Raw genomic sequence first — 26,051 nt, 5'->3', positions numbered from 1 at the left:
TTGATTTTTTTAATTGGATATATGGTTGATTTTTTTTAGCATCCCTCTATGGCTGGTATTAAATTTTGAATTGTATATTATTATACAAGCTACATTTGAACTATTTTGTTATGTTCCCTTATCGATGAATACTAATTTTAGGTATTGTGTTCAAAAAAATTGTGAAATTATAATCAAAATTAATTAAAAATAATATAATATTATAAGATAGATCAGGAAGGTTAAAAAAAGAAAAGAGGGAATTAAAAATAACATTTCAGATTTATTAAAAAGACAACAAAAAAAATTATAAAATTCTTTTCAAAAAAATAAAATTTTCTTTAAACCTTTTCTTGTTAGACTCTTCCTTTTTTGATCGGGACTTTTTTTTTACTTTGACTACTGTCCTGTAGGTAATATTATAGGTAAGAGTTAAAATTTAGTTTTATATTATCCATAATATGAAAAAAAATTTGAGGGCTTTTTACTTTTAAATGAAAATAAGTGTCACCTTACACAAAATTAATGGTTAGACTTTACATTACTCAGATTATTAATTAAATAAGGGTTGCTGAAGATTATAATGCATATAGGTATGGTGCTAGAGTTTATATGACCTTCTAGGCTCTGGGGTAAAGCCTTCTGAACTCGAGTTGGAATCGCAAAACTTATTACAAATTGAGTGGCTCAATGAGCCGCCTGAGAGTCAGCTCGATGAATCTGCTGAAATTTATTTTGAATCGATCTGTTATTATTATTCCAAGATAAAAATCCTAAAAAAATTTAACCACTTTGGTTTGGGAATTTAAATACTTTTAAATTCGAAATTTTAGGAGTTATGTGTATTATTGTAAAAATATGACTATGCTATTTTTATAAACCTCGACATTTTGCTGATAGATGTCGAAACTATTGCGCCATCTAAGATCACGATCTTAAGGCTCGCGTAATAGTTTCTGGATAAAATATTGAGGACCGTTTTAAAATATCGGCTCAAATCGAGTCGTTTAACAATACTACCTATAAATATACAATTATTTTAAATATTATATATAAAAAACAATAACTCTTTATAATCTTACGTTTATGAGATTTTACATTATGATTATTATGGCTACTTAACCCTTAATATTTTGTCCAGATAACAATTACGAAGCCTTAAGATTTTGTGGTCATAGATAGCACAAATGTTTGGACATCTATCAGAGAAATGTCCAATAATGTATGGTAATAATAATATATATATAAGTCTTAAAATTTCGAATTTAAAAATATTTAAATTCCCAAACCAAAATGGTTAAAATTTTTTAATATTTTCATCGTGGAGTAAAATAATAGCAAGCCAATTCAAAATTAATTTTAGCCGTCTATGAAGCCGATTCAACGAGCTAACTCTGAATCCAACTCATGCGGCTTATTGAGCCGCTCAATTTGAAATGAGTTTTGCGACTAAAAACTTGACTCGACTTTGCTGTAGGTAAAAAAGGATTAATTTTCAATTATTTCACCCATTCAATTTATTTAAGCTTATCTACTACTTTTGATACCAGGCAGTAATTATAAAAAGTATGAGAATAAAAATAAGAAAATCTAAATATTATAAAATTTTGAGAGGATAATGTTCTGAATAGTTTTTATTGCACAATTTAGTTATGTATATATTAATAAATATGTAATTTACAATTTTTAAAAAATGGTCGATGTTTTACATACATAAAAATAATTTTTTTTTTATATATTAAAAACGAAAGGTAAACTATTTAACATTATGAATGACAATGACTATCACCAAAAATTGAAATATAAATTTATAAACAACATCAAGAAAGTAAGTCCAAGGGCTCTTCAATTTCTCTAGGTATATTAGAATTATCATTATTTAAGATTTGGCTTTGACACAATTTTAATCTTTGTGATTTTTTCTCTGTTAATAATATTAAGATTGATATCGACATCATAATATGCCATAAACTGTGAATATACGGATAATTGTCCTAAGGAAGATAAAAAAATTTGAATTACAAATGTATATTCGATACATATATATTGAAGATGCATTATTAATTCTAAAATTAAAATATCATAATGTAATATAAAAAAAAGCCATTAAAATAAAAATATTTTTAAAAATTGGATAACTATTAAGTTAAGTTGGAAGAACGTGACCCGTAAACTCAGTTGCAGAAACAAATTTCTAGATACTTCGTGGGGAATAGTAGCCCCTCGTACAGGAGACATGCGGAACAAAAGAAGGATTAGGCTGTTATACTTATTAGTTCTAAAATCTTCAGTTCTCCTTCAGTATGGAGCCAGAAAAGGATTTAACAAAAAGATATATGATCTAATCTAAATGTATGTCTTAGTTTAATTGTCAAAGCTGAAGTAGGTAAAGATCTCAAATGGGTGTTGTTTTCAAAATATTTAACCAGCCTGTCCATGATTTTTAAAATTTTCTACAGTTTAATAAATTTGTTTAAAAGGAATTTCAAAATAAAGAGATAGAATTCGGGATGTCAAAGTGAAGAGGGAGTGAGAAAATAAGTAGATAATTATCATAAAATTAATAGTTACCATATATTAAAAGCGACTCATAAATATTAAGACTAATAAAGATACCATACGTTAAAAGAGACTACTAAGAAATTAACTGAGAAATTATACTGTAAAAATTAAAACTAAGAAATGGTGAAAATTTTCGGGCTCTCTTTTGCACTTAAACGAATTATATCAAATCTCATAATTAAAAGAAAATTCTAAAATGAAATATTATTAATAAGGATAAGAAAAAAACATATAAATAACCTAGCATTACATGCCATCACTACCTAGAACTCAGACTCCGACAAGTTGAACCCTAATAGCTCCTCCAAATCTTCAATTGATATGTACACAATTGGCGATTTCTTAATTCTCCACCGTTGGGATTTAAGTCCACAGCCTGTTAGAGGGTTCCACTACTGCTACCAGTTTAAAAGACATCTATTCCTAGATTCCGTAGGAAAAGATGTCCCTAGCCTCGTCAGGGATGGGAAAATCGTCCGAATAGGCCAAATCCCATTCCTAGTTCGCCTTCTGCTCCTCCTCCGTCTCGCAGGCCAACGGGAGCATTGACCTTGCGGGTGGTCCCTAGACCGGCACATGTAACAAGTTCGTACTGAATTATTGACTTTCCTCTGCGAACGTGGCTCTGGATGGCTAGGTTTGGGTAATTCTGGCCCTTCATCTATGATTCGCTAATATCGGGTTGGCAAAATCCTCATTTAACGGATCTCGGGGCCGCATAGTCTAGCGATAAGGGTGATATCCTTCTGCCCTCTTCATCCACTCGACCCGGGAAAATGCTCATACGTATATTGATATTTTCCCAGTATAAGCATCTATGGATTCCCGTCTTAGTTGGTGTTATAAAACAAAAATATATATTTGTACAGGCCGACAATGTAAGAAATATATCATAGCTTGGCGTGAGAGATAATTTTAGTTAAATTTAATAAGGGAATGAAGCCCAAAAAAATGAGGGAAACGAGTAATTTGGAACTAACATAAATCAAAAATTGTGGAAATATATTGTTAAATAATTCTGTTGAAAAGGAGTGGGAGAGGAAAAGTATAAATAAACTGGTTCAAATTTTATTTTAGATATTTTGTAAATTTTTTTGAAAAGGAATTCTTTTGGGTCAAAGAAAATATAGTAAGTTATTATTTTTGTGAATATAAAACAAAATGTTTTCCGCTGGGCAAATTTAAAGATATCTGGCCTACACAAACTAACGGGAAACATATACGTGTGAGCATTTTCCAGGGTCTTGTAGGTGAAAGGATACCATCCTTATCGCTAGACTATGCGGCCCCAAGGACCGTTTAGATGAGAATTTTGCCAACCCGAGCCATATTAGCGAATCATATGGATGAAGGGTCAGAATTACCCCGGGCTAGCCATCCTCTCAGAGGAGAGTCAGGAATTAAGTACGAGCTTGTTACATATGCCGGTCTAAAGACCACCTGCAAGGTCAATGCCCCCGTGGGCCTGTGAAATGGAGGAGCAGAAATCGGACTAGGAACGGGGCTTGGCCTATCCGGACGATTTGACCTACCCCGAAGAGGCTAGGGACACCTCTTCCTATGAAATCTGAGGAGTCGGTATCGTTTAGACTGGTAGCAGTAGTGGAGCCCTCTGTCAAACGGGCAAATCCCAACGGCAAGTCAATTGTGGACATACCCAAATAATTAAAGGAGCTACTAGGGTTCAACTTGTTTGAGTCTGAGCTCTAGGTAGTGGAGGCATGTGATATTCGGTTATTTATATATTTTCTTCTTATCCTTATTATCAATAATTCATTAAGATTTTCTTTTAATTATGAAATCTTGGATATAATTAATTTGTTCAGTGCAAGAGGTAGTGCGAAAATTAGTAGATAATCACCAAGAACACCGCTGGTGATAATGAAAGCGAATGGGAAGCTCCGTTTATGCGTCGAAATCCTGGTCACGGTACCAATTTTATAATAAAAGTTTTCTTGCAAAACTTTATTTCAGGATAACCCAGGTTCGTTGTGATTAGTGTTGCGTAATCGGCTAATTTTAGCCGACTATTAATAGGCTAAGTCTAATTAGGCTAAGCCTAAAAATCGGCTAAAATAAATTAGTCAAAAATTCTGCATCGATGCCTAGCATTAATTATTATTTATTTATTTTAGTAAAATAATTTATTTTATTTATATTTAATGTAAATATTTTATTATTATCAACAAATAAACATGATATGATTTAATATTTTTTATTTATATTGTTATATTTTGAAGAAAATAAATTTATTTTAATAAAATTTATTTATTTGATGTTTTTTTAATAAAAAAAATAATATTGTAAAAATGTAATATTCTTTTTAATATAATTTATTAGTGATTTTCACAATCTTCTTTGTAAATACATCTTTTATTGGTAAATTTTATTAGATAAATAAACAATCTTTTATAATTTTTTTTAATCAATTTTGTAAAATTATCTATTTTTTTATTAAATGAGGTGTTTTTTCCTAAATAATTTTTTAAAAATATTTATAAACTTTTTTGATGTTATTTTATATGATCTTTTTAAGGATAATATTTTTTAATGTGAGAATTGTCATATCGTTATTTTTAAAGTTCTTTGAATTTTTTTAACGAAAATATGATAAAATAAGTATTGATAACATGTTTAAATAAAATTTAGTGAAGATGTACCATAGATAAGTGACAATTGTCCTAATCGTTATTTTTAAAGTTTCCTGAATTTTTTTGACGAAAATATCTTAAAATAAGTATTGATAATATGTTTAAATAAAATTTAGTGAAGATGTACCATAGATATGTGACAATTGTCATAATCGTTATTTTTAAAGTTTCCTGATTTTTTTTGACGAATATGTTAAAATAAGTATTGATAACATGTTTAAATAAAATTTAGTGAAGATGTACCAAAGATATGTGACAATTGTCATAATCGTTATTTTTGACGAAAATATGTTATCAATACTTATTTAGCCTATTTACGTCAAAAAAATTCAAAAAACTTTAAAAATAACGATTATGACAATTGTCACTTATCTATGGTACATTTTCACTAAATTTTATTTAAACATGTTATAAATACAGATTTTTGCCTATTTACGTCAAAAAATTCAAAAAACTTAAAAAACTACGATTATGACAATTGTCACTTATCTATGGTACATCTTCACTAAATTATTTTTAAACATGTTATCAATACTTATTTTAACATATTTTCGTCAAAAAATTCAAAAAACTTTAAAAATAACGATTATGACAATTCTCACATTAAAAAATATTATCCTTAAAAAGATCATATAAAATAACATCAAAAAAGTTTAATATAAATATTTTTAAAAAATTATTTAGGAAAAAACACCTCATTTAATAAAAAAATAGATAATTTTACAAAATTGATAAAAAAGAATTATAAAAGATTTCACCTTAAAGATTTTATTTATCTAATAAAATTTACAATCAATAAAGGATGTATTTACAAAGAAGATTGTGAAAATCACTAATAAATTATATTAAAAAGAATATTACATTTTTACAATATTATTTTTTTTATTAAAAAAACATCAAATAAATAAATTTTATTAAAATAAATTTATTTTCATTTCAAAATATAACAATATAAATAAAAAATACTAAATCATATCATGTTTATTTGTTGATGTGAAACGATACACATGTTTAAATATACTAAAAGGTGGTAAACAAAATAAGATTTTATTTTTAATAGAATAAAGATTGAAATTAAATATGGACAAGCAATTAATTAAGAAGATTAATAGTTGATTAATCATTATAAAAAGAAATGTGTTACATATATATAATTTGTGATGAAAAATGAATTTTTTTTTATATTTTCTTTGAGAATGCTCAAGTAAGATATTTGATTAAATTTCATTTAAAATTCTAAATCATTTTTTGTAAAAAGTCTTTTTAATATTTGAAAATATTTTAGAATTTCTTAAATGTAATCTATTTTGTATATCCATTTATTTCGATAAAAATATGATAACACTATAAACTTTTATAATAATTTCGATAAAATAATTAATACATAAAAAATATAATTATAATTTATCAAAATATTCCATTGTTACACGAATTTGATGTTGGTACCTTTTTGAAATTAAAAGAGTTAATATTATAATTATTAATACAAATCGATTATAAAGATTACCTAATTAATCAGTTGCCCGCGATAACCCAACTCCAAATAGCTTTGCATGTGATTGTAAAAGTTAGTGAAATCATAAGGAATAAATCCGTGTAAGAGTTGAATAATATTCCTAACAATTTCATCTCTTGAATTAGGGCGGGGATTGATTGCTCTAAATTTATTTTTCAAAACTCCAAAAAAATTTTCAATGGGATTTAACTGAGGTGAATAAGGTGGTAGGTATTCAATCCTACCTTTATACGAATCGATAAGATGGCTTCTATGGATAGATGCATTATCCATTACAATGATTGCATCTGGTGGTAGGATACTAATAAGCTCCGTCATAGAATCACGGAATAATAGCCCATTATAAGCTCCGTCTATTATTTTATAATGAATTACCCCTCCAATTCCGATTGTACAAAGGATACTTACATTTTTACCCTTAGAGGATGGGATTTTTATTATTGGACGGACATTGTATGGCGCCCAGGCGTAGATTGGTACAACATGCAAGTTTATTCCAGTCTCATCTAAGAAATATAAATTTTCTCTTGGGATATTTAAGATCTTTGCACAATAAATTTGACGAATATTAATAGCCCCGGGAGTATTTCTTCTATCAGGCTCCTTGCCAGCCCTTTTTTTAGACCAACCAATATTTTTAATATATTTACTAATTGTGGTTTTTGTTTTTGGAATACCAGGAGGTAACTTTTCTATTATCTCCTGAATAGTCAATATCTCCTGAATAGTCAAAGTGTTATTATCCATTAATAGGCTTATGATACTTCTTTCAATAATGGAAGAATCTTTCTTTTTACTTCCTCTTTTTTGAATATTATATTCTTTTAAAGGTTCTCCATTTATATCTGGGAATGTGTCCCGTCTAAATTTATGAACTGATGCTGTAGACATTTCGACGTATTTTGCAATGTTTTTAATTTTCATCTGTTCTCTTTCTGGCATTGAAAACATTTTAGTAACTATATCTATTTTTTCTTTATTCCAATAATTTGTGTATTCTTTTTGGTCTTTGAATTCTCGACGAAGATTGGGAGTTTTCATTTAAATTGGAAAAATTAGTATTACTATTGGATAATAAAGATTCTATATTAAACATTTTTTTTTATTATTTAAGAAAAATTAAAAATAATTAATATGTAAGTATTTTAATTTTTTATTTTGAATTAAATTTTAACACATTTTTTTATAATGATTAATCAACTATATTAATCTTCTTAATTAATTGCTTGTCCATATTTAATTTCAATCTTTATTCTATAATAATAAAATATTAACATTAAATATAAATAAATTATTTTACTAAAATAAATAAATAATTATTAATGCTAGGCATCGATGCAGAATTTTTGACTAATATTTTAGCCGATTTTTAGGCTTAGCCTTATTAGGCTTAGGCGTAGTTTTTAGCCGATTACGCAACACTAGTCGTGATGGATTTATTTTTCCCCTTTTTATATAATTTCAAATTGTTCTTACTCCTTTTATTCCCGAGATTTTTAAATAAAATAAATATTTTTTTAAAACGAATTAATATATATTTTTTATAAGATTTTATAACCTCAAATTATTATTTACAAGACTTCTAAGTGTTTGATTTGCCGTAATTTTCAGCAGTTAAAATATTATTTATCAACGCAGTTTAGCGTTTAATTCGCTTCAGTACTTTAATTATAAACACAATTTGGCGTTTAATTCGCTTCAAATTCAAGTTTAAAATATTATTTATCAACACATTTTAGCCCGCCCGAAAAAATATTTTAATTCCAATAACAAACTCTCAGTGCGATAATAGGTAAAAGCAGTCTGCTATGTATTTATGTAATGATATAATATGCAAACAACTTATTATATAAATCTATTTTGTAGCTTATGAATGTATACTAACATTGTCAATCACCCAGGTCAATTGTGAAAGAACCTTAGCAAATTATAAGAAATCGACTGCGGACAAAGGTTTGACAAAATATTGAAGGCATTTTTACTGATGTCGGTTGAGGAGAACAAATCGAATTTTAGGTATAATTACGTCAAAATACGACGGTAATGTGATTAAGGTTATAAAAACATTAATGAAATATAAATAACCGATTTGTAAAAAATTCATATTATAAAATATCAAGTTTATAATTTTAATGGACATATTTGTTAATGTTATCGAGCAGCGGCATAGACAAAGGGGGTGGGGGTATTAAATTATCATTTTTGCTGAATATTTAAAATTTAATTGCCAAAATAGCACTTATAAGCCTAACTAAAAATAATCTTTAAAAAAACAAAAAAAGTAATGAAATATTATAAATAAAAATCATTAAATAATAAGCTCCTAATAGTAAGATCTGGCCAAAGGTTAGGATTAACGGGGATGAAGGCCCACAAAAATAAATATTGGAGATATGAATAAGGTATTTTATAAAATTTCCCGCAAAGGCTGCAGTGTCCTCAGTCCATCCACCCCTGATGGTATGGCCTGTCGACCTAGTTACTTGAATTCTTCCCAGATCCAAACACTTTACTGCCAAGTAATTCTAGCGGGATTTGCACCGTAATAACGTTTCAGAAATTCTCAATTTTCTTACACCTGTCTCATATGAAGACTTTATCCTATCTCAGCTATAGCATTATAAGGAATGCCCCATATTATCCCTCTACGCTCAGATAAATAACTTAGAATTTATTGCCTTTAGTCGCGATTAAAATGCACTGTTGTTCAGTATCACTCTATAAACTGACAATCGTAAAGTTCATAGAAATTAATAAAGTCAGTTGTGTTTCACAATTTATTTACGTTTGATAATATAAAATATAGGGTCTTTTTCTATTAAATATTTTTGTTTACTTAAAATATATATTATTTATAAGAACATCTTTCTTTCTTATTTTTTTTATAAAAAACTGAGCCCCGTCAAGTTGTAAAAACTAGCGATATTAAGGTTCTATTTTATAAAAAAAAATATATTTAAAAAATAGAAGGTATTTTTCTCGTTTTACTGAATTGATTGTCAGTCTTCTAGTGTAATAAATTTATATGTAATCAGACCTATCAATTTATTAAATGCAATAAAAATATTTCCGATACCGTAGATCTAAATTCCGCCAAAGGACATTATTAGAGAATTCTAACTCTAATTTCTTATCCTTAATTCCTCCCAGGGATGTGGCATTTTTTTAAAATATATATATAATAGCTTTTGGTAATAATAGTAGTCGGTAATTATTTCTAAATGTTTGAAATACTGATTAAAAAATATATATTTTGTCCCCCATAAATATCATTACTTCTGTTTGAGCAAATGCAAAAACCAATAATCCTATAAACGCCACCATTATTCCTGGTATAATGTGTTTTAATAAAACATTTTTAGGAGGGAATAATTTTTTAGTTGCGTAGCTTCGCCATATCTATAGATAATATATTAAATAAATATTTTTAAATAGATTGATATTAAATATATTTACTCATTTATTTTTTAAAGAAATAATATTTCAAAAGATATTACCTGATAAATTTGACTTAAGTTTTCTAGATAATTTTCCAAGATCTTTTAAGAGTTAAATATGGGCATTAGGTTAGGATATGATATCTAAATATTTGAGCTTATTCCCCTATGATGAGCTAAGGGTAAAAGGAAAAGATAGATTATATAGTGGTCTAGTAGAAGGAATTAATATATGTAATATATAAAGTTAGCAATTAAAGTTACAGCTATCTTAATAGTTAGATGTTAAAAAAGGGTGGCGGGGTATCTGAAGTTTGATTATAAGACTAAATGGGGCTAATTAATCTGTAAATCGGAGGCACCTTGTTTTCATCAGAAAATGTTTTTGAAGAAAACATACCTCACATTTTTAATCACAAATTATTTTTTAATTTCTATTCTTTAAAAGAAATATCAAATCAAATATCTCCTCCATTCATATAAATCTGCAGAGGCATGTGCTGTTAAGTTAAAGCGAAATTCAATTGGCTTAACATTAACGAGAGATGAAATTTGATTGATAATGAGATGAGGGCAAAAAAGGTTTACTGAGGCGCCTAATAAACATATGGAGAATGAAACCTTGATTGTGTAAGAAACTGTTGAGTCAAGGAGAAGAAAAAAAATATATATACTGTAAAAAATGAGACATATAACGATGCAGGTTGATGATGAACTAAAAATAAGTGTATGAGGATATTAAAGATAGAAATGTGTGTGAAAATATGAAATATTAAAGACAAGGGCAAAAAAAATGCAAATGATACCATTTTCATTGAAATGTAAGATCAAAACATTCATGACAGATGGCTCAAGTTTGATCTCAAGATCTAAGTCATAAAAAACAGAAATAAATAAATAGACCCGAGAGGAAGGGAAGGAAGGCGAGATGGAGCCACATAAAACCGTTAAGTAGTGAAGGCGGTTGATTAAATAAAATTTAATCGTATTAGATAAGTATCTATAGTATAAATAGTAGGGATGTGCGGACAATTACTGTTTAGAAAAACCAGATCAGGCCGATATTTTGAAAAAACCGATCCGATATCATTAGAGACATACCAATATTTTCATCCGATCGGATCGATATCAAACCCTTTTTAAATATCGGTCATCTGCCGATATTATAAAATTTTCCGTCCGGTAAAATGACATCATAATCTAGAAAAGTTTATTTCAAATTTCATAATATATTTATTTATTATTTGTTATGTAAATTGATTGATGTATAAATAATTGATTTATTAATAAAAATATTTTCTATACCTTTAGATTCATAAATATAAACTATAACTGATCATTATACTATACTTAAATGACTTATGTTATGATATAGTTAAATTATAGATGTTATACTATTAAAAAGCATGAGATGAGTAGATGCATTAAAAATTAAAACGACTTGTATGTTTACAGAATATAAAATCAGATATGATATCGGATCGGTAATCGGCCAATATCAATTAATATCGGATCGGCCTCCAAAAAATGGTGTCGGCACACCCCTAGGTATAATCATTGTTTTATTTAATTATTTTATACATAATTTCCTAATAATAAAAAATGAACAAAAATTCAATTTATTTATAATTGAATTGTGTAAAAGAAAAATATTTTTTTTCAACTAAAAAAGGATTCAAAAATATTTAATGAGTCACAATCAGAGACCTTCATGTGTCTAATATTTATTTCCCAGTGGGCCTAGAATAGGCCGGTTTTTGAATTTTTTTAATGGGCTTGAGCTAAAATATTTAAATAGTATATTTTAAACAGTTGTTATCATAAAAAAATATTGCATTTTTTTCTTTTGAATAATAACAAACCATTACTTTAAGCAAAATAATTGTCTAAATATATTTAAATATTGTTTATTTACATGAAATACATTAAATTAAATTTTTGGATATGGACTTGGGAAAATTTTTTGAAACTTATTATGGACTTAGGAATTTTTTAAATATTATATTAACCGGGCCTAAAGATTCCGAGGGCTTGGACCGGGTTTGATTAACAAGTCTCATGAAGGTCTATGGTCACAATCAGCAATAAATAATGCCCATATTTCAAAATGATTAATTTTTGGGGATTAAACAAACAAAATTTACAAAATCATTTGTGATCATGCACTATATATCGCGTTGGCTATGAGTAGTAAAGGTCATTGTCCGGTATTTGGACCGGACCGATGTGCTCGGACCAGATCATGGTCGTTTAAAAAAGATGGATCCAGACCGTGGTCCTAAATAAAAAGGTCGATTCAGGACTGGACTTTCATTTTTTTTGTATTTTAAAAATAATTTTGTTTTTACCTGATTTAATTCTTGTTTATCGGGATAAGTAAAATGCTTCTTAGAAAAACTTATGGTTTTCATATTGCAAAATAAAAATGAACAAAAAATTTACAAAAACTACAATAACTAGAAAAATAAAATAAAATATACAAAAAAAATTAGGTAAAAAATAATATGAATTAAATAATAAAGCAAACATAAATATTAATAAAAGACCGGTCCGGACCATAAAAAATAAAAAGGTCGGTTCGGACTATGGCTCAAAAAAGATCGGTCCAGTCCGGTCTAAGACCGATAGGACCGGACCCTTGACCTACACTAGGTATGAGAACGGAAAATTTAAAGTGTTTCTTGTTATCGATAGTTTGCAACTAAATATTCTTTTGCATAGAAAATATCTTATGACATTTGTTCAAAGATTGATGGAATAAAAATTAATCTGCATATCGGATGGGCATCAGTTATCAAATATAGTTTGTATGAAAAAGGAGAATATTGGATAGGATTGAAGCAAAATTTGTGGACCGGCACAGTTCTATTAAAAAGAAAGATGGATTTATTGTAAGTGTGCGGTATAATAGCTAGCGATTTTATAGAACGTATAAATTCTTTGATCAATTTGGCCTTAAATAATTTGTCGATTAATATTCATAAAACAATATTGATCTCATTATTTTTTTTATAAACTCGATCAGCTGTTAAATCACCAGTGATTATGCTGTATATGCTAATTATAAATCCAACAAAAGACACAGATAAAAAGAGGATCTGAAATAAAACGATATTAAGGTTAATAATGATAATATGAGTGAAGTTAGATATTTAGAGTTGACCATAAAACTAGGTGGTAAATAGTTATAGGAAAAAAACATAGCTTAATGGATTTGAAATGTTAGATAAAGTTTTAAATATAAAAATAATATTTATATAATAATTGCGTACCCACGAAGCCAAAAGTATAAAGCAAGAAACGATGAGGGGTCCTAAAAATGTCCAAAGTCCAAGTCTATTAAGTTGAACCAAGAAGGCGGTTACAATAGCGAACAATAAATTTAAAAGGGATATAATTCCTATGTCTAGGGTGGATATAGCGTGAACAGTAACGATTGTGGAAAGGATTGAGGTATAGAAATCCATGTATTGCAACACTTCATAGGGTAAAAGACAAAACTTTATGACCTCTTCATCACAAGCATGGTAAAACTTCAATCGATAAAAAATATTTTATTTTAAAATAGATCGAATTTCATTATATGTTTGCTAATGGTGGAACATATAATTTAATTTTTAAAAATATATTTCGATGCTTCATTTTATTGCATACAATTCCTATAAATTACCATGGATGACATCATATTTAACATGTAAACGGCAGATTCGGAATAGAATCGGATTGATAGCGAATAATAGATAGCAGGGAGAAACATGAAGTTACTAAAAGTTAGTAATATGAGGTTTATAATTTGTCTAGTCTTACTCAGAGCTCTAGTGCCGTCAGAGCATGCTACGCCTTTCCAGCCTAATTAAATAGTTTTTTTAATTTTGAAAATAATATGTAATAGAGGTCTATAAGAAAGGTTATCCAATTAATAGGGCGTCGGACTGAATTTTCAAATTATTTTTTTGGATTAAGCAGGATCGGGCTAAGCATTATTATGGATTTATTAAAAAAAATTTTTTAATAATGCTAATTTCCTAATAAATTTGGGCTGGACATATAATATATATTTTGGATCAGGCATGGTGGAATAAATAATATAGGGCAAATTATTTAAAAAAAATAGAGCCGGGCTAAATCAGACCCGATGTAGAACCCTAATATATACTACCCCGTTTAAATGATATTCCACCACTCTTATTATTTTAGCTTATTAAAAAAAATTCAAAAACTTTATTATTATAAAATATCAAATTTAATATTAATAATTATATTCAAATTATTAATTATTAAAATATATGATTTAAAATATGTAATCCTATTCAAAATTATCACCCTATTATGCTATAATATCATTATTTATGATCAGCTACATTGAAACAGTGTTACATCTGCCTTTGCCATTATAACTGGGGCAATTTTTTGTGGAAATGAAATAATAAGATTCTGGCACAATTCTGAGATATCGATTTCCATATAAACTCTAATTTACTTTAAAGGACCCTGTTCTAGGCCACTGATTTCTACTTCGTTTTAGTAAACCTCAAATGTTTCAATAGGATTAAAATTAGGGATTACTTTAAGGTTTATAGGGATTTAATAAGGAGGCCCATCTTACTAGAAGGTGATTTTCTTCATTTTTTGATAAAATTTCATGGTATCAGTACTTAATTGATGATATATTGATATTTAACAATAATTATTATATTATTTATAAATAGAACACATATACTAGACCTTTTGCCTCTCCTGCAACCCTCAACTATTATAATATATTGAAACTTAACGGCTCTTTATAAGAAATCATAGAAGGTTACTGCTTATGTTCTTACCCTCCCAAAATTGAAATAAAGTTTAGATTTATTGCCGATTGTGTGCCATATTGCACTTTTGTTTAATTACGTATTTAATTCTTTTTTCTTGTGTAATGTTGTTAAAGATGAGCTATATGAAATAACAGTAAATTAAATTTCAAATAGAGTATTGAAGGTAATTTTTGTAAGTAGTTTGATATAGATACTCAATTGCAGGAATTCAATCAAAGTATATTTCTAAAAAGGCATGACGATTTCAAGACTATTTTTCGTACCCTCTTATTTTTTAATTTAGTCTTTTTATATGTCCTTTATTTTGAGTAGGCTCAAAAACCACGGTATTTATTTTTTTACTTCTGTATATATCTCTAATAGTGGACATATGGCTAATTTAATTTTCTATCTTCCATAATTTTCCCTCTTATATGAGTTAATAATGATCTCACCAATGTGAACATTTGTCGCCTCACCTTTACCTATTTGATGAAAATAAAATTTAAAAAGGCTATAAATTAATAAAATTATAATGTAAACGTTTTAAAAAAAGGAGACATTGTTAATTTAAAAAAATAGGTTAGAAGAATTAACACGAACGGATATTTTGGTGATCATAGCGTGGTGAGCGCGAATATCCATGCATAAAGTGAAAATTAATTTTATTTTCCTTATTATTTATAAAAATCAAATTCTATATATATTTCCCCTTTAAATTATCATTAAAAATAATTATGATTCTAATTTTTTTAAAAGAGATCAATAATTATTATTGAATTTGAAAAATTAATGTAAGCTGAGATGGGATAGACTTATTTATAAGTTTAAATAATTTACGAAAAGGATAAAATAATCTTAATATACCAGCTAGACATTGACACCCCGTTATGAATAAACTTTGTTGAGCTGTTATTTGACATTTTCCTTTTCTAAGCCCTCCACATATATTAGGCGAAAATTTTCGCTATTTTAAAATTAAATAAAAAAATATAATTTATTATAAACATTTATTAATATTTTTTTTTACTCCGTTCAAAAAGAAAATAATATTTATAATTACCTCATCGGATGATTTCGCGTGGTCCATTTTCAATATGGTAGTTATATTAGATCCTTTTTCAATACTATTGATTTTTTTCTCCCCTTCTATAGAAATACACGGTTCTAGTTTAATGTTAAAAGTTATGAACGCGTTGTATTCGGTGTGATTAAAACATTCGTCACTATTTTTTTAAAAAAAGGTGATATGAATATTAAAAATATTTTTTTAAAGTTAGAAAAGTATCAGAGATATGGAGAGATCAAAATATTAGACCAGGCTCTGGATTTTCATTTTTGATCATTTGAAGGCCCGGCCCGAAATTTTTAAAATGTCGTTTATTTGAATAATATTTACTATATTCTACAATTATTTTAAAAGGAATTTAAAGAATAAAAGATCCATGATTCTTAAATTGATTATTTAGATAAAATTTTTAAAAAAAGTTTAAATTGATTCAATGGCCCGAATTTTAAAGATCACATAATTTTTTTCGGCCTGTTCCGACCCAGGTCTACAGGTCTCTGATAAGTATATAGCAAAACATGAATTAAATCAAAAATATTAAATGATAGTCAGAGATATTCTCATGCCACTCTTTTTTTAGCCAATGCCGATACCAAGAGATTAACAATGGAGTATATTGGGGAAAATAAAGAGAAGATATAATTTATCAATATAATAATTTATATTTTTTGTCATTTTAATTTAAAAACGATTACAATTTATTAAATAAGATACAATATAAGCTATATCAAAATAAAATATATTTTAAAAAAAGAAATATATTTTTATTTTTCAAAAAAACATGAAAAGGTGCCTCTAGGTAATGGCACAGGGGATTGATATACTATGTGACCTACATATTTCGATTAAAACTCGTTGACGTGTAAAAACCTTCCAGAGGATCACCCGAAATTAAGCGCATCTTTTGGCCGGGTGCTTTGAAGAAATCCCGGGCTCGGGATCCAAAAGACCGATTGCGTCAGAAACAGTGAGGATTAAAGTGATATTAGGAATGTTAATATATTTATTAATTTTTCTAATTTCCGCTCTAACCAGAGAATTGGAGATAAAGGATGGCTCAAAAAGATAGACGCATGTATAATCCCATGCGCTGCTCTATGGAATGAGTGTAATTATGTCAAGCCTAATGTTGTCTCATAAATTAAGTCTCACGGGTTAAGGGGTTGATGGAATATTGACTGAGCGGAGAGTTTTAGCAATAATAGAATTTATTGCTTGATGATATGGAGTGTGATGGCATAGGCTGTAGATAGGGGCTGACAGTTTGCAATACGAGGATGTGACAATATCACAGTCTAAAAGAAGGCCTATTCCTATCAGAAGTTCTTGGTTTGAAAGAAGCAAACCAAGGTTGGAGCTAGAGATAACCTCGAACCATTCAGAACCTAACCTTAGTTGAAATGTGGATTGTTGATATTAATCACTATTTTGATTTATTGAGGAGGTAATATTTGGATTAAAGGTCGAGGAAAGGCCCTTCAGAAAAATAAATTAACAGCATCTTCTATCTTTTTTATCGATTAAATTTTTTTTAAATTTAATTCCAATTAAATGTTTCAAAAGACAGGAATAAAGTCTAGACTGGTTGAAATACAGTAATGAAGCTGATGCTGCCATTTGCTTTACCTGTAAAAAATGTTATTGTAATATAAAGAAGCAAGGAAATATCGATAATTTTGGTAACTATTAAGTTAAGTGTAGTAGATATTATTTGAAATCAATTTAATGCAATTTCTAAGCATACACGAGCTCCCTTTTCGAGTACAATTCTTCAGGACTTTTTAATACAATTTCATACATCCAGCAAGGAGATGAGAAATTATAAAAATAATATCAAGAAATGCCCAATAAACATAGCCTCAAAATCAAAATGGTTATATCTATTAAAGTGGAACTGGTGTTAAAATAGATCTTAACAAATTATAACAAAAACGAAATGTCTTTTTTGTCTAAAGGCTGAAGAGGCAAAGGATGCAAGCAGGCTTCAAAAATTTGAGTTTAATTTTCGGTATATTTTTATGGAAAAATTCAAGAAAATTTAATAGAAATAATTGATTAAGAATTTGCTGAAAGCATTAACAAATGCATTGTAAAACAACTTAATGATTTTAAGATTAGTTTATCTAATATAAGCCAGACGTATGATGGTGCAAATGATGTCTGGTAGAAATGGAGAAGTACCGACCTTGTTGAAATAAAGGTGCCTATATACATTGCTTCAATTATAAGTTGCATCTTGTTGTTAATAATTGGTATCAAAATATTCCTGTAATTTTTTATTTTTTAAATTTAGCAAACGCATTGTACAATATTTTTAGGCATTTTAACTATCCTGTATATATAAGGTCATACACTTAAGAGAATTTTAGACCAGAGATGACTGGTCATTTAGAAATACTTCATAACATTTATAAGAATTTTGAAGCTATTGGTGGAGTATTATATTTCTAATAGAACTCTTCTCAGAGGTTTCCACTATTGATTCAGTTGAAGTCACTGGTCTGTTGTGTCAATTAAATAAGTACAGTGAGTAGATGCTAATATAATAGATACTAAAAATCGTTTTGATTCTACAATTAATATATTAAAGAATAAAATATGTTTAAATTTATTTGACTCTACAAAGATCAAGCCTGAAATTTTTTTATCAAAATTTAATCTGGCCCTCGAAAAATATTCAAGAATTATTAAAACGCCTAAAAATCTTCATGATTTTTTTGTTGATACCAAATTAAAATTTGATTGTGAAAAGGACTCTAATTGGAGTTCTTTAAAAGGAAATTATTATGGGAAATTGATTATTTGTTGAACGTTTTTTAGAAAGATTTATTAACGTTGATTATAACCTTGTATTGTTTTAATACATTCCCTCCGACCCAAATACTTTTATTGCAAATAAAATAGACCCAATAGCATTTAACAACACTATCATTGGGGTATCAACAGCTTCATGTAAAACCCCATTCTACAAAGAGGGTTTTATCGAGTATCAGATAATCGATTAAAGACAAACGAAAACAGAAGTTAATTCTAATAGCTCATAAAAAAATAGCCCAAAATTCAGCTTTTAATTTATACATGTTAAAATTTATAAATATAAATCGTCGTATTATATTATATTTTTTATATTCAGAATTATTTGCATTTACAAAGTTTAAATAAAATAGTAAAAAATTTATGAGTCCTATTTGTATTATTTTTAAATATATTGCCCCCTTCATCAACTACAAATTCCTGACAATGGGCCTGCTTAGGGATGTTCGGAAATAAGGCACTTAATCTCATCAAAGTACTTGACAAAAAGGAGACTCATTACTGGCGACCCCAATTAGGGATTATATTTCCGCCAGCAAATTCCCTTAAAATCTGCCGATCTAATTTCTTTTTCTCTTTAAGGTGACATCTTCTATTTTTAAAATGAGTTTTATGTTTTTTACATATAGATTTTAATAAAAAAAATTTTAAAATTAATATTCTTTTAAAATATATATTTTTAATCACGTGAAATAAAACAAAATCATAGCTTGTAGGCTAAATAATATTTTAATTTATGAAGGTTAACTATAATTTTTGAGTATTGTATTGGCCATTGGTATAGGTTAAAATGGTGATTATCAATACCTCTCTGATAGCGAATCTAACTTACAAATTGGTGATTCTATAGTCATGCCCATCTCTTTGATTATATGTGCAGAAGGGTCGAACGTATAAAAAATATTGTCCAGACATAGGATAAGGCACTTTAACATTGTTTAGATTATTTTCATTTATATTAAATGCCGGTTCGTTTCTTCTTTGAGGAAGATTTATTTTCGCGGTATAAGATGGATTAAGTGACGGGTTTTGAATATGGTAAGCTATCAAGGGAAAAGTATTATCGAGATCGTGACAACTCAATTCAAAATCAAAAGGTAAGGAATGATTATTAAAAAGGGATGTAGTAAGATTTAAGTTAGGAATTTGAGCGCGGGATACACAAGCAGCTAGCAATAATATATGATTTTTGGAAGGTTTTTCATTATTGTTTGAAGTGTGGAGAGAGCCTTGAGAATCGTCGCTCTTATGTAAATAAAATAGAGTATATCAATTTTTATTAAAATGAACTGTTTCCTTTAACCAAGCTAATTATTTTTTTATCCTACTTTTAAGGTTATTAGCTAAGACCATTTTTTTTAAAGCTGGAATTTCCGATATCTTATATTTATTCTTAAGATAATAAAAAAAATACCAAAATAACCTATAAAAGAAAATAAATTAATATTTCATAAAAACTTTGTAGTCAAAAGAACACATTTGTAATTATTTATAGGTAAAAATGGCATTTTAAAATTAGACTCTTTATTAGCCTATATGTATTCGTTAACAAATGCACACATTCGATTGCCTGAGAAAACGTAGATTTATGTAAAAAATCAATAAAATTATCAATGTGATTTTAAATTACAAAAAGACATTTTTTTTTTGAAAAAGGGCACCATGTGATCAAAAAAAGAGCTGCAAACTCGAAAATAGGGTTCAGGAATTTCAAATTCTATCTAGCAGAAATTTTGATAACAGGAACTTAATCGAAGCCAATTTTCTGGAAGGAGTCGGAACCCGCATTAGGTTCGATGAGCGGTCCATAAATCGGTTACTGCTTGATCTGCAGCCTCAAAATGCCCAACTAATTAATTTTAAATTACGAAACCCTAATTTGGGTTCACAGACCTACAAACTATATAACTTTTTACCGCGATTCGCGTATTTTATTGTGGGCCTCAGAAATTCTATGATTTGCAATGCTTCGCTCAGGTTTAATTTGAATTTTCTATTGTTCCTTTTCACAAACAGGATAAACCAATATAAATCAAGTGTTTTCGGTCCAATTCTCTATAAAACCTCACTGTAAAAAATACAAGTCTAAAAAAATAAATGATTGTTTTTTTTAAAGTCACACAGTTTAATTTTTCAACCACATGATGAATTTTTTTCAAAAACATAATGTACTTAATACAAAATAGATTAAAAAATTAATATATAAATTTTTTATTTTTCTACAATAATTAGCTTACACGTGGGATAATATCGAGATACAACGTGACTACCAATGTTAACCCGTTATCGATATAATCTTCCAAATAAAATGGCATTAAAATAGAATCGGCGCTATGACTAGGTTCCAAGGAAAATGTATTGATGTGAAAAAATGTCCATTGAATGTAAAAGCCGTCGGTAAAATATTGCGGGAGATGAAATCTATCCTATTATCGAATTTAATTATTTTTAAATACTAACTAAATCTACTGTTGAGTGCCATGGTAAAAATTAATCGTTTGACATAACTGATTTTGTTATCGGCTCACAAGTTCAAGACATAAGCCTCGATCAATTTTTTAAAGTAATAACAATGTATGCTTTCACATAATTTACCCCCCCCCCCCCCCTCCCCTCTTATTTACCAAATCATATGAAATATATACTGTACATATTTTAAAGTACAATCTTTTAAAAATTTAAATGTCCAAAAGGAATATATATTTAGTTTTATAATCTATAATTAAGGAGAAGAAATGCATCGATACCATTTTCTATTTAACTGATACAGATATAACTAATACTGATATCAATTAGTATATTTAACATGTGTAATTTATTGGGAAAAAGGTAGACTCAATGTTGGCTAGGCCTAAAACCAATTATTGGTTATCTGTATTTTCTATTCAAATAATGAGAATTATATTATTTGTGTAATAGTCTTTTTATTATTAAATTCAATTATTCAAAACTTATTCGCATTATTACACATGTGTAACTTTATTTATTTTAATTTTCCAAATCAAATTATCATTTAAAAATATTAAATAATAGTTTTTTGACTTTTGAAAACTTTATTTTTAAATATTCGAATAATGGTTCGATATTCGAGATATTAAATTGATATCGGCCAATTACCGACCCGATATCATATCTAATTTTGTATTCTGTAAAGATACCAATGGGTTTTTAGTATACTTTTTATTAATATAACATCTATAATTTAACTATACTATAACTTATGTCATTAAATATATTACAATGATCAGTTATAGTTTATATTCAATTCAATTCAATTGCAATTCTAAAAGCATATAAAATATTTTTATTGTTAAATCACTTTTATATAATAAGTAGACCTGTGCGCCGATGTCTCAATCGACGGCCGCGGCATTTAATTTTTTCATCAGCGTTCGGCGGCGCGCTGATTTCGCCGCCGCCTACTAAATTGTCGGTGGCGGCTGCGCGATATATTTGTAATATTCTATTGATTTTTATTATAACAAATTAAAATATAATTTTGTTGCAAGCAAAATATAAAGTATGAAATATAATAAATCAGAATTCAGATTTATCAAAATTATAATTGTCATGAATAAATAGTACTTTATCAAGATTCGTAAAGAAGTCCTTTTTGCAATTAATCCAGTAATGAAAAAAATACTTTCGCTAGGTGTAGTGGTTGCAGATATATACAGAATCGTCCTAGCTAAATTAGCAATCCTATGAAGTTCCAGTCGCTTTTTCTTCCAAAAGGTTAATGCATCCTCTTCTGGGATATTATGTTGGCTGAGAAAAATATGACATTCTTGTTCTAGATTACTAATGTGTTATAATAGTTGCTTGGAAGGGAATGTTTACGAGCTATTTTATCTATATAAAAACTGGATGTTTGCCCATTATCTTCAACTTAAATCTAACTCTTTGCATTTCTATGCTCTAAAAGTTTTAAATGTTTAATTGAAAATTGCAATAATGTTGTAGAATTCGAATTTAAATATTCTGAAACAATTTTTAGATTTTGAAATCTGTTTCAAAATAAAGCTTAATAAATGTAATTTAATAAACCAGTTATATATTTAATACTAACCTAAGAGCCATTTTTTATCTTTTATATTGTTGCTACATCTTGGTGTTGGGTTTAAAAACATTTTTAGACTTTTAATTGGATTTATTATTATTAATTTTTCTGATATTTTATTAACATTTACTGAGTGCCGAGAAAGGTTACTTGTACTTATATTTTTACTAAAAATTTTTATTTCATAAGTAAAATAAATTATATATAAATATAAGTCTAAAATTAAAATAAATTACTGTGAAAATGGATTGTGTTTATTCGAATTTTCCTCATCATTGTTTCCCCAATTTTAAGCTAGGTTCACAATAATTATAATCAGGCATTATTGTGCTTTTCTTATTTCATTCTACAAAATAAGATTTCCAAAATACCTCCAGACATAACTTGATTTATGATTAGTAGAGAGAGTTGTTATTTCATAATTGAATATAGGGTAGTTTAAAACATGCAAGTCCATAAAAATATATGTATTGTTTGTGGAAATGAAATATGATGTAGGAATGAATGTAAATGATATACACTATTCTATTCTATTATATATAGATATAGATTACAATTCATATTTTCATTTTATTAAATTCAAATTTAAATAATAACAATTTAATATTCAAAATAACATTTAATATATAAATATAATTAAACATATACACGCCGCGCTGCCGCCATAAAAAAAATCGGCGGCGAGCTGGCTTGCGTTGCTAATCTCAATCGGCGGCTTTTCCGGCGTGAATAAAATTACCGGCGGCGTAGGCGTGAGCCGAGGTCTAATAATAAGTAATAACATTAATCTATATACATAATAATTAATAAACAAATATATTATGAAATTTGAAAAAAAAATAATATATCAAAGATTTCTTTTTAGAATTACCAAAATTTCCAATTTATCTGAGGTCAGCATGTGGAGATGGTAACTTTCAATATCACCAATTTAATTAAAACAGATTTTGAAGAGATTATCCCACACTTTTATAAACAGAATGCGCAAAAAAAAATAACAATATGGCAGAATATTTATTAATTAATTATTATTAAAAAAATATACATAAAATTGGATTTCGATTTTATTTATAAAAATAAATGATTTTAGATATAACTTTTTTTAAAATTTTATAACATTTTATTTTTGTTAAAGACGTCATTTTATATCATATCGGATTATAATAGTGGGAGATAACTTATATTTCAAAAAGGGTGAAATATGGGCCTGATCCGTTTTGATAAAAAATATCGGTACATCCCTAATTTGTACAAATATAAATAATAAAATAATTTATTTGGAAAAATTACAATCAAATATATGTACTGAAATCATTCCATTTATATTGTGTAGGCCTAACCAATGGGTTAAAAAAAATATGAGGATTAATTTTATTATTATTTATGTATTGGCCCAGGTAATGAATAAAATTTAACTGATCAACACCAATACTGACTGACCAACACCATGTACATTATTAATACATCCATGTTAAAAAGGAAATATAAGTAAATAGGGTTGGAATGATAAATTAAATAGAATTAAATCTAATTTTTTATGTTTGCTTCAATAATTTACAATTGTTTGTTTATAAATTCCACAGGAAAATAGATGTTTAATTATAAAATAAATGCATGTTTGATTAATATATTTGTCCCAAGAGATATTTTACTCTATACCATATTGTTTAAAATGAAATAAATATTTACCAAAGGTAATACGATAGCTTGACATATTTCTATTTGTTTGGGCATCTTATATTTATTTATGATAGTTCTTATATCATTTTTGCTATTCTTATCCTTTTCACTCACATTTTTATTAAGGCAAGCTATAATTAAAAGATATATAAATGTTCATATTTTTTTTAAAATTACTTTCAATGATTACTAAAGTTTGAAAAGTAAAAGAAAACTGAGTTGAGGCATTTAAGTCATTTGGTACTACCAAAAGTATATAATAATAAACATCTGACTTTGGATAATATTTCTAAAGCATTTTATAAAGATTTTGTAAAAAATAGTTAAATGAACAGTATAAATGCAAGTTCTATAAATGTCTGTCTCATTATAAGAACAGGAATATGGTTCTAATGTTGAAAAATTTAAATTCTGATCATTGTGCAAGTTTAGAAATGGTTGATCAGCTATAATTAAAGATATTTTTGACATTGAAAAATATATTTCCTTGGCATTTTTTAAAATTTGAGGGAAAAAGGTAATATTTATTTGAAATCTCCATGAAATTTTGGGGGCATAAAATCTGTTTTGAATAGAAATATATTAACAGAAATTGTATAAATACTTAAAATAATTGACTTTATCTGGGAAAAACTGGTGTTTATTTATAATATTTGGTATCAATTCCACAACATTAATGACATTCCAGGCATGCGATATATTTAAAGCATATCTACAATTAGTAGATAATCCCTATATAAAGTGATTTAGCAATAAAGATAAGGTTAATGCAACTTTCTGTTTTATCATAATTGTTTCTGGTGATAAAAAAGCTGCAATAAACCATACACCTACTAAAGGATTTTGAATATTTAAAGAATATGCGTTGTAATTATCGTATGAGGCAGTAGTTTTTAAAAAATATTTCTGATAATTTTGATACCAAAAATTATGGGCAGAATAGTTATTCCATATAGTAGGATATTTTTTATATTGTATAAAGCTTTAGATAAAAATACATCAATTCACAGTTTAAAAAATATACATACATATTGACATCTTTGGTAGGACAATTATTTGTTTCAGAATAAGGAATAAAACGAAAAGATAGTATTTGGGAGTCTATTGGAACTTTGTAGTGGCTTAATATAACAGAGTGATAATTTTCAAGATATTTTAAGTAAAATTTCTCTAATTTTACAGGACCTAAAATTAATATAAGATTAAAGTAGCTATAACCAACAAATATACCACATATAACAAAAAAATATATGATGAACTTCATTTAAAGCAGCATATTTATTAGAAGATTATCTGAAGCTCAAACTATTCAATCAATGATTGATTACTGACAGCTTTGTTTTATAAAGTTAGGGAGTTATTAACTAATCATATCTACCTTTTCAACACTTTGTTTCACATTTTTAAGGATAATGACTCTTAGAAACATATTTATAAATTGTAAAAGTTAATAGTGATTAATCAATAAGTCACTTGATTGCTTATATGTT

At 27.4% G+C, this 26,051-nt stretch overlaps 2 protein-coding genes across 2 annotated transcripts; both read right to left on the bottom strand.

Annotated features, from left to right (window-relative positions):
• Positions 1–1,686: 1,686 nt before the first annotated feature.
• Positions 1,687–25,856, bottom strand: LOC135928715 (uncharacterized). Its single transcript, XM_065465171.1, has 15 exons — positions 25,792–25,856; positions 25,590–25,746; positions 25,336–25,543; positions 25,166–25,293; positions 24,895–25,123; positions 24,739–24,850; positions 24,571–24,692; positions 21,059–21,247; positions 19,654–20,066; positions 16,002–16,164; positions 15,806–15,905; positions 13,816–13,994; positions 13,418–13,678; positions 9,985–10,107; positions 1,687–1,973 (listed from the first exon to the last, which is right to left on the bottom strand). Exons 1-15 carry the CDS (start codon positions 25,823–25,825, stop codon positions 1,800–1,802), a joined length of 2,592 nt encoding a protein of 863 aa, XP_065321243.1. The 5' UTR covers positions 25,826–25,856; the 3' UTR covers positions 1,687–1,799.
• LOC135928431 (uncharacterized) lies at positions 6,619–7,644 on the bottom strand. The gene is made up of 2 exons (XM_065464890.1): positions 6,700–7,644; positions 6,619–6,638 (listed from the first exon to the last, which is right to left on the bottom strand). Exon 1 carries the CDS (start codon positions 7,630–7,632, stop codon positions 6,700–6,702), a length of 933 nt encoding a protein of 310 aa, XP_065320962.1. The 5' UTR covers positions 7,633–7,644; the 3' UTR covers positions 6,619–6,638.
• Positions 25,857–26,051: the final 195 nt, after the last annotated feature.

This window comes from Gordionus sp. m RMFG-2023, chromosome 4, assembly GCF_954871325.1.
Source record: "Gordionus sp. m RMFG-2023 chromosome 4, tfGorSpeb1-WG-v2, whole genome shotgun sequence".
Taxonomy (NCBI): Eukaryota; Metazoa; Nematomorpha; class Gordioida; order Chordodea; family Parachordodidae; genus Gordionus; species Gordionus sp. m RMFG-2023.
This window is presented reverse-complemented; position numbering and strand designations above follow the sequence as displayed.

What these genes read in the sequence shown, in the direction of transcription:
- LOC135928431 (XM_065464890.1), bottom strand. Translation starts at nt 7,632, where the DNA reads ATGAAAATTAAAAACATTGCAAAATACGTCGAAATGTCTACAGCATCA.
- LOC135928715 (XM_065465171.1), bottom strand. Translation starts at nt 25,825, where the DNA reads ATGAAGTTCATCATATATTTTTTTGTTATATGTG. An exon ending in GATAAAGTCAATTATTTTAA is followed by an intron (nt 25,124 to 25,165) that starts GTATTTATACAA and finishes TATTCAAAACAG; the next exon opens with ATTTTATGCCCCCAAAATTT. An exon ending in TAAATATGATGTCATCCATG is followed by an intron (nt 13,679 to 13,815) that starts GTAATTTATAGG and finishes TATCGATTGAAG; the next exon opens with TTTTACCATGCTTGTGATGA.